The sequence below is a fragment of the Besnoitia besnoiti genome, chromosome III, assembly GCF_002563875.1.
Source record: "Besnoitia besnoiti strain Bb-Ger1 chromosome III, whole genome shotgun sequence".
Lineage (NCBI taxonomy): Eukaryota > Apicomplexa > Conoidasida > Eucoccidiorida > Sarcocystidae > Besnoitia > Besnoitia besnoiti.
The window spans coordinates 1,328,245-1,337,592 of record NC_042358.1 but is presented as its reverse complement, the minus strand read 5'-3'; the positions used below and the strand labels follow the sequence as shown (position 1 = coordinate 1,337,592).

Genomic DNA, 9,348 nt, shown 5'->3' with positions numbered 1-9,348 from the left:
TAGTGATTGCTTCCGGCTGATCCTAAGTACGCAGTGAGCTATGGCTGCTCTGCTTGGTCAAGGCCTCCGCGAAAAACAGTCTCGTATGTTTGGATCCGCCCGCCCCGCCTTTACAGACGCGGCCCTTCCCTCCTTGGCTCACGCTGCATGCCGCAACTACATGCGGGCATCCATGATTGTTCTCTGCTCATGCTGGCAAATGCCTGTGCTCAGCAAAGGAAGATACGTTTTCACCCGAACTCACGTGAGAATGCAAATGGCTCTGCAGCGAGACCGAAAACGAAATCTCCACTCGTGGTCTGGCGGCAGCCGTAGACACCCGCGCTTGCCCTAGCCAACGAGAGCCTCCCACTACACCTGCTCCTTAGGACACTGTGCCATAATTTACGCATGTGGGGAACACGTTCTGGGTCCTATTGCACCAAGCAAGAAAACAACTCTGTTTTTTTGTTGTCGAGAAAACATTGAGAAGCAGCTCTTCGCTCTCCAGCAGAGGTGTGGCGACCCAAGCCGGTCGCGAGGCCTCACGCCCACGGGTGGACACGCGGGGCTTCAGCGGCTCAGTCAAGTGGCAACGCCGCAAGGCCAGCCAAATGTGTTTTGTGAGTCTACGCGGAAATGAGCACTTTGTGCCGTAACCTGGATATTGCCTAGCCTGTCTACAGCTGCTTTCTGCTTCGCTTGACTCTCCCTGGCCTCTGAGCGACTCTGATGGAACGAGGACGCGAGCTTAGAGACTGCAGCACCTTGCCTGCGAACCTTGAAAAGGAAACAGGCTTTCACCGAATTCGAGCCTGCGCTGCCCACGCTCGATGAGCAGTCCAGGGAACTCTAAAAGTGTCTGCCTAAGGCTTCAAAGCCGCACGCGAGGTGGGATGCGAAGCTACACCACCACACCGCCCGAGACAAGCTAGGCAGTGCGCAAGAGAAACCAAAGATGAAGACACAGAAACAAGGATGGAGACAAAGCAGACAGGCAAAGAAGAGAGCAAGAGAGGAGACTGGGAAGCCCATCCAGGCAAATCAGAGAGGAAGGGACAGAACAGGAAAGGACGGGACGAGAGTGTAGAGATCATCTAAGACTCCGACGCCGCAGAAGGACACCAACGACAGAAACGAAAGCCCTACGAGCCACCACGTATAGGCTCGACAAGAAGAGGGATAGGAGAAGAAAAGACACTGAAAGAAGGAAAACCTGCCGAGGAAAGAGAGACAGCTGGCGCATACGCGCAGGGGCCAAAGACTCTCCATGTCGGATCGTTGTAGTTTCCTCTCGTTCCTTTGCTTCTGTCGGCCTCTGGGACCGAACAAAGCGAGAAGAGAAGAGCGGTTTCCGGCAAGCAGAGCTCTCATCGAACCAGGACAGTTGGTCTTTTTTGCGGAAAAGAGAAAGGAGTGACAAGAGAGGAAAGTTACTCTGTGCAGGCAGACGTCGGCGAGACCGCGCTGAATGCGTCTTTTTTCGAGATGTCTCTTTTAAAGCATGCATTTCCGCAGTGTAGAGAGAGGAAGAAGCACATGCTGTTCCCAAGCAGTCAACGCTTGTCGACGCCGCGGTTCTTACGACATTTTCATTGCTGCGCTTCATCAGACTCCTCCTTCTCTAAATTTTTCTCGTTTTCGCGCTTCTCCACGCCGCCCGCCTCTCTCCGGTGATATCTCTCGCCCCAGCACACCGACTACTCTCTCCACTTCATTTGTCGAGAGCTTCGTCTTTTTTAAACCTTCTTGCATGCGTCGGTTTTCTTCCTCATTTCTCGTTCTTCTCTCCGCTTCTGGGGCCCCCATCTCAGCGGGGCTTGCGCCTGCTGAGAGCCGTTTCTCAGCCAGTGTTTCCCAGATTTTTGCAGTCGATGCTTACCTCATCGTCTTCTATCTTCCGGGGAAGTTATTGGCCTGCGCTTGCTGGATCAGTTGTTGGCTTCCTCCTCCCTCGTTTTTCGTCTTCCCTTCTTTATCTCTGGTCTAATGTGTGATCCTCATTCGCCCTCTCCCTTGCCGTGCAGCATCATCGTCTGCCTTCGTCTCCTCACTCTTTGGAGGAGGCGCCCTTCGGCGCATCCGTGTCCCCAGGCACTCCTCCTGTTTCCCGCTCGCGTATAAACTCTCTGCTGCACAGCGAGAAAGCGCCGCATTTCCGCCGTCTTCCAGCGCCTGTCGAGAGCGGATTTTTTCTCCTGCAAGCGCCCCGCGCATACGGGCGGCGTCAAAGAGCCAAGCACCGGAGAACTCTCTTCCCTGCGCCCATGGGGCCCGGTGGCGGCGTTGCTCGCCTTCTCTGATTGCTTGTCTTCTTTCTGGCGCCTGCTGCTGTCGCCTCTTGTCTTCGTTTCTCGTCGTCGCGCCTCGGCTCCTTACCGCTGCAGCCGAGGCGCTGCCGGCACGTTTGTCTTTCGTATTGAACGCGAAGCGCCCCTTGCGCGTGAACGCAGCCCAGCCGCAGACGATGGCGACACCCCCCGCGGCGGCCGCCGCGTCTCCGTCGTCTCCGCATGCGGCAGCGGAGGCGCCTGCAAGCGATTCTGCCGCAGGCAACGCGGTGTCTGCCGCCGCCGCAGATGCGTCCGCGCCTGTCTTGCGCCAGGGCGACACGAGCCGCGCAGAGGCCCCGAACCTGACCGATCTTCTCCAGGTCTTAGCAGACAAATACCGCGTCGAGCCCGCATTCCTCGCCTCCCTGCAGCACGCCATTGGCATGTCCCGCGCGTCGGGCTCTGTCGCGGCTGGGGGGCCTGCGCCGGAGGTCGCCGCGCTCGGGGCCCTGGGCTCCGAGGCCGGCCTGGGGGTTGCGCCGAGTCCGCTGGCTTCCTCGCTGCTGTCGTTCGACGTGTATGAGCGGCTATACAGCCGCCTCTGTCTCTGGATTTTCAGTGTCTTCTCGGACTGCAGAGAGGAGCTCTTAGACGTCGCCTTCGCCGTCCTCCTGCACATGTTCAAGAAGCTGCTGGGCACCGACGTCTACCAAGGTGAGTAGGAAGCGCCTGGCGCGGGAAGGCCCGCAAGCAAGCCTTAAAGCTGAGCTCCGGCGCCTGAACCCCAGGACCGAATCTTAGAAGTTCGGCTCTTGTTTGCCCGATAGGCGTGCAGGCACCTGGCGCTCAGCCGCGTAGCAGAGGGGACTGAACGCAGCAAAGAGACGCCGCATAGTCAGCGCGAAGCCGCGGAAGGAGAGGCAGACGCAGCCGGCACCGGTGAGAAAGGAGAGAAGAGGCGCAGAAGGGGAAGGAGAGAGAGAACGCGCGAGGAACTGATAGAGGATAGAAAGGTTTCCATGGCCGCAGTGTGGTCGGCGGCGGGCTGGGCAGGTGCTGCGCAGGAGAGACGTTGCATGCGGATGCTGGCGCAGTGCGTTTCGTGTCCTCTTTAGCTCGCCAGCTCTTGAGGCGATTCGCGTCGCTTCACACGGGAAAGCATCAGCCGCTGTTGAAGCAGATTGAGGAAACAGATCCCGTGCATCCTCTTCAGCTTCGGCAGATTCCCTTCTTTGCTTCCGACGAACGCCATCCGCTCTTTATCTCCGAGTGAGTTCCGCCCTGCCGTCGTTTGCCGACTTGGCTCTCTTACCTCTCGCTAGCCAGGGCCTCGTCGGCTGTCCCGTCGGGGATCCCCCGCGCGCCTCCTTGCTGCCAACTGCTGCCTTCGCTGTTCGAGGTTCGCATGGCGGCTGCCGGTCTCGCTGTTCCTCGTTCGCGGCCGTGGGTTCCTTCTGGTTTTCTTTCTGTCTCCTGGCTCGCGTGGCTGCCCTCCGGGCTCTGCATGCGTCTCTTCGCTCTGTCCCTTTTGTTCTCTCTTTCGCTCTCACGACGGCGTGCGCCCCTCCCTCCCCCTCCCTCCCCCTCCCTCCCCCCACTGCGCACAGCGCCGTGCCTCTGCCCAGGCCGTCTCGCGTCGCGGCCTGGCGGGGCCTTCGATGTCGGGGAGAACGACTGCTCAGATGCTAGTGTGGCTAGGAGTATCGTACCCGGCGTGGTCGGCTCTGAGACAGGATAATTATGTATGTATCTATTAAGTATCGGCCTTTTCTGGGGTCGCCCCGCTTTCTCTTGAGTCTGCTGGCGAGGTCAGGCCCGTGTTTGAGGTTGTTTCGCTACACGCTTGCCTGCATTTTACGACGCAGGCGCGCCTACTTCGTCCTGCGGACGTGGCTGCTGGACACGCGGTGCCTGCTGCTGGAGGTGATCATCCAAGCCGCCGTCCGGCTCCTTCCGCCGCCGGCGCATGCGCCACATCTGCGCGGAATCTTCTACCGGGGGCTGCTTCTCGCCTCGCCCTCCGCGGTGCCCGCGCGTGCGCCTCCAGCGCCCGCGGCCTCGTCGGGCTTTGCGTCCTTCTTGCCGCTCGCGGAGCCCAGACGCCAGGAAGGAGATGCGGGCGGCGCGGGGCTGCCGAAGCGCCTTGAGAAGGCGGAGGGAGCCAGGCAGGGCGACGAGACGGAGGCGCTGCCGCCCGTCACGTGGGGCCTGCCGCGCCAGTTCTTCCGCGAAGAGTCGACCGTCCTGGGACCCAGCGGCGAGCGAACAAACGTGGGCGAAGACAGTGGCGCGCGAGCGAGTCCTTCCGCGCGGGTGTTTGTCTGTTACTTGCGCGTCTTCTCATCCCTTTTCTTTGAAACACACTTACCTTCGCGCCGTTAGCATGATCTCAGAGTACTCCACTGGACTGCTTAAGACAGCTAGAAGTGCTGGATTTCAATATCCTACTACATTAGGACCATTCCACATCGGTTATGTTCTACGCGTAATATATGGAATCCTGTTCTCACTCATCTTAGCAGCGAGAGAAAACTGGCCTCAATCGCTTTTAAAACGCATTCGCGGGGCACGACACGGCGGTCACGTCGGGTACCTTCCCTTCTCGTTGTCCGCTCGCGGCGCGCGCCTGGAGAGGTTTTTGTTCAGGTTTCGACGTGTGCTGTGGTGCTTCGCCTCGTTGGAGCCCAATTTGGTCTTCGCGTGGGCATGTCCTTCTCCCCTTTTCTCCGCTCTCTGCGGCTGCCGTCGTGTCTTCCCGCGTTCCGTTCGTTTGTGTGCGTCTTCGTATATCTCTCTCTCTTCTCGCCTTCACTCAGTGTACGAGGCGGAGCCCTCCCTCTGCTTGACTGACTTGGCGGCGACCGCATCCGAGGGTCGTCAGCGCGACATGTGAAGTGTGTGGGTTTCGTTTCAGCGCGTGCGAATCGTCGGCGGAGAAAATCTTCGCGAGAGCGACCTCGCAGATCCGAACGCGCTGCTCCCGCTTCCCGAGCCCTCGAAGGACGCCTTCCTCTTCTATAAGCGCGCGCAGAGACAGCAGCTCGAACGCCGGGTAAGTTACGGACTCTCCAACCTGCCCGCATGCCGCAGCGAACGCCTCGCGCAAGCTGCGTGTCCCGACAGAATGCGCGTCTTTCAGATATCCGCTGTCTCAGGGGGGTCGCGGAGGGCCGCCATCCGCCCGGCGTGCTGCCGCCCTGGAGTGTCAACTGGCGCCTCCGGTGAGCGCCGGGCGTCAGCTTCCTCGTTTGTAAATCGTTGTTCGCGGCTGGCGACTCTTTCCACCAACTCCTGCCTGTGGGAAAGCTCGCTCTGTCTGTCTTGTTTGGCATGCGCAGGTGACGCTCTCGGCCTCCGCGGGGCAGCTGCCCTCCATCGCATGCATGACGGTCCTGAACTCCTCCTGCGAAACCGCCTCATGCGCCGTGAGCCCCAGCAGCGCGCGGCTTGTCGCGGTTGGCGGCGAAGGCGAAATTCGTCTGTGGGACCTGCAACAGTACCAGGTGAGGCCGCCACGCCAGCGCGGGGGAGCGTGCGGCGGGGACGGACAGGGGGGCTTGACGCTCGGCGCCGCCGAAAGGGCGACTTCAAGCCAGAAGGGCAGGTGGCGGGGCCTGCGGGGGTCACCGCTTTGGGTGCCTGGATGTGACAGAGAAACCCTGAAGCATGCGCGGCGACCTAAGACACCCGAAAGCCGGCGCAGTGGTTTGTTGGTAGAAAGGAAACTTGGACACATCGCGGATGCGTCGAGCAGAGGCACGGAGGCGACGCGGAGGGGCGCTTGCGACCCTCGGTCGACGCTGTGGTGCCGTCTTTGTTTTGCCTCGTGCAGGTTTCCAAGGCGCGCCGCGAGCGGCGGCGGCGGCGCTGCCTGTTGCGCATGCAGCAGCAGGCCCAGGAGGCGGTGCCGCTGTCGTCGGCGTCCTCCTTCTCCCTCGACGACGAGGCGGGCGCCGGCGACGCGAGGCAGGCGTCTTCAGACTCGGACGAGGAGGCGCCGAACCGCACGCGGAAGCGCGCAGAGGCGGCGCGGCCGCGGGAGGATACTTCTGTGGCGCGGGGGTCGTCGCTGGCGCCTTCGGCGCTCGACTGGGCGGATGAGGACGAAGCCGAGGCGGGGGTCTCGCGGCTCGTGGGATGCGACGGGCGGGTGCTGGCCCTGGCCTTCGGCGAGGCCGACGACCGCGTGCTCCTGTCGGGCGGCGTCGACGGCGTGGTGCGGCTGTGGCAGTCCTTCTCCTCTGTCGCGTGGACTTCGGGGCTCGACGACGACGCCGAGGAGGAGGAGGGTAGTCTTAAGACGCCGCGGCAGAAAGCCGAGAGGGACTCCCGCGCAGCCGACGGGCGCGGAGCGACGGAGGACGCGGAGGAAGACGCGAGGCTGCAGGACATCGGGCAGAAAACCAAGATCAGCGGCTCGAACGTCGTCTCGCCTCTCTGCGTTTACCGAGGCGCGCTCGCCGCCGTGTGGTCGCTGGACGTCGGTCCCTACGGGTGAGAAGAATGAAACGCGAGGGAGGGCGGGAGGGCGGCGGAAACCCTAAACCCTAAACCAAAAGAAGAGCGGGGGGAGGAGAGCCGAGGGAAGCCAGGGGCGTTCAGGCTGATCAGCGGCTGCGGCTCAGGCGAAGACGCGCGAGGCACGCGACGCGTCTGGTCGGAGGGGAGGGGGGAAAAAGGGGGGGGTGGAGTGGTCGCCACTGGGTTTCTCTATTTTTTCAATTTCTCCGAATTTTCTGCTCTCGTGCAGGCACTACTTCGCGTCGGGGTCGAGCGACAACTGCGCGCGGCTGTGGTGCACGTCGCGGTCGTTCCCGCTGCGGCTGCTGCAGCACCCGGCGGCGGCGGCAGACGTCTTTCGCGTTGCGTTTCACCCGAACTCGTCTCTGCTTCTCACGGCGGCCTCGGACGAGACCGTGCGCCTGTTTGACCTCCGCTCTGCGCAGGTCGCCCGCGCGTGGCGGCCGCTGCTCCTGCCGGCTCCAGGCGAAGACGGAAGGCGCGAGCGCGAGGACCGCCGCGGCCGGGAACAGGCGCTACGAGACGTTGAGAAGCGCGAGAAGGCGCTGCCGATGCTCAAGAAGAAGCGCCTTCTCGAGGAGGCGAAGGGCGCGGCCGCGAGATCTGTGAGCCTCCGCGGAGGCGGTCGGCGCGAGTGCTTGTCCGAGGATGAAGACGAGAGATGGAGGCTGGAGGAGAGGAGAAAGCGCGGAAAAGTTACTGCCCTCGCGCTCTCGCCCAGCGGCCGACTGGTCGCGACCGGAGGTAAGCCGAGACACGCCAACGGAGACAGACCGAGGCCAGGGCCCTGCGAGCGGTGTGCGCCTCGTCGGTTCAAACGCCCATGCTTCAACTGTTTGCTTGTGGTTTCTTCCAGATTCGGCGGGAGGCGTCTGCGTATTCGACATCCCATCGGGGCGACCGCTCGCGTTCGGATGGAGCCCCGCCCTGTCGCAGACCAGCCCTTCGGGTTCGCCTTCCGCGTCGCCGATCTGCTCCTCGCCGCGCATCTACTCGCTCTCGTTCTGCTACGGCTCTTCGCTGCTCGCCTCAGCTGCGGCCGACGGCACAGTGGCGCTTTGGGATACCAGCTGCGGTAGGAAAAAAGGCGGCAGCCCCAGCCTCGGAGATCGCATCAGCATCATCTCCCTCTGCACGCACGGGGCATCCCACTCGGCATGCAGCCCCTTATTGTCAGTCTTCTACGATCCAAAACCTTTCCACTGCATATCTCAATATTTAAGCGTCTTCGTCTGCGTGCGCGTCCGCGCCCGCTGGGCTGCAGGGCGCTGCACGGGTGCGGCGTGTGAATTCTCGTCTTCTCGCGGTCGCGGCCTGGGGGAGGTCGGCGCGGCAGTCAGCCTCCACGTTGGAGGTCTGGTTTCCTTTTCGTTTTTCTTCTCGCAGGGGCCCTGAAGACTCCACCGGACGGCGAAGATTCAGGCAGACCCGGTGCGCTGTTCGAGGCGCGGCCGCTGCCGTCGCTCGCTCTCGCGGAGACGTACGGCGCCGCCCACGTAGCTATGCGGGCGTGCGTGTTCACGCCTCAGAACCTGTTGCTCTGTTTGGGCTTCTCAACTCTCGCCAGCGACGGCTTGAGCTTCTAGGCCTTCCGCGCAGGTCGGGCTCTTCGCGCATTTGCAGAACTGACGCGCGTCGCTGAGGAACGAGGAGACAGACTCGCTAGGCCAAGGCACGCCGTGGCGGCAGTCTCCATGAAAGGCGACGCTCTCGCGTCAGCCATCTGCCGTTTTTGAAGAGCTTCGGAGCGAGTTTCGCGGAGCCAGGGGCGCGTGTTGCTTTCCTCGCGTTTCGCACGCCGACGCCCCCCTTCGTTCTCGACAGGTTTTCTCATCTTTGTGTTCGCTCGCTCTCGATATCTCTGTCGCCCTCTCCATCCGTATTGAAGTCTGATTCTGCAAACAGACTTTGCGTTTTGTCGTTAGCTCGCGAGTGTGCGTGTCTGGCTCTCGTACGCGCCTCTTTTTCCGAGGCCTGAGAGTCCAACGGCTTCTGGCGAGCTCTCGTTTCGCGCTCCTGGCGCGGGTGCGACCCCCCCCCCCCCCCCCCCCTGCCCTCGCCCGCTATCCCCTGGAAAGCCAACAGCGAGAGGAGTGATTCCAGACATAACGTTTTTTCGTAGATGCGCCACCTCTCTTTCTCGTTTTCTCCTGTGGAACAGGCAAGCAACAGATCGTCGGGCTGGTCATTCGCCCTTGCGCTTTTAGACAGACGGCAAGGGTTTCGCGTTCGTTTGTGGTGCGGAGGCAGCGACGGAGGGAAATGGGGGGACTTGTGCGTGCTAGGCGAGGCATTTTCGCGGGATTCAGGGTCTTCGTCTGGAGGTCTGTGCCCTCGTAGTTGACAGACACGCGGACGGCTTCGTGTGCTAATTTATAGGCTTTTTCAGCTCCTAACGTGCAGCAAAACCTGCACAAACTGGCAGCGCGATCTTTGCGTGGCGGAGCTACATACGGACGTACATATATATATATATATATATATATCCGTACGGATATATATTTGTATGTATATGCATATATATATATATATACAGATGTGGATGCAGCTACGTAGAAGTGTACCTGCAGATAGC

At 61.5% G+C, this 9,348-nt stretch overlaps 1 protein-coding gene across 1 annotated transcript; it reads left to right on the top strand.

The window, feature by feature from the left end:
* Nucleotides 1–2,446: 2,446 nt before the first annotated feature.
* On the top strand, nt 2,447–8,359 carry BESB_045030 (transcription initiation factor TFIID subunit TAF5; the record flags this gene model as incomplete). The annotated part of the gene is made up of 9 exons (XM_029362954.1): nt 2,447–2,966; nt 3,368–3,521; nt 4,118–4,523; nt 5,167–5,304; nt 5,591–5,755; nt 6,085–6,746; nt 7,003–7,517; nt 7,630–7,848; nt 8,160–8,359. 9 exons carry the CDS (start codon nt 2,447–2,449, stop codon nt 8,357–8,359), a joined length of 2,979 nt encoding a protein of 992 aa, XP_029220320.1.
* Between the last annotated feature and the right edge of the window lie 989 nt (nt 8,360–9,348).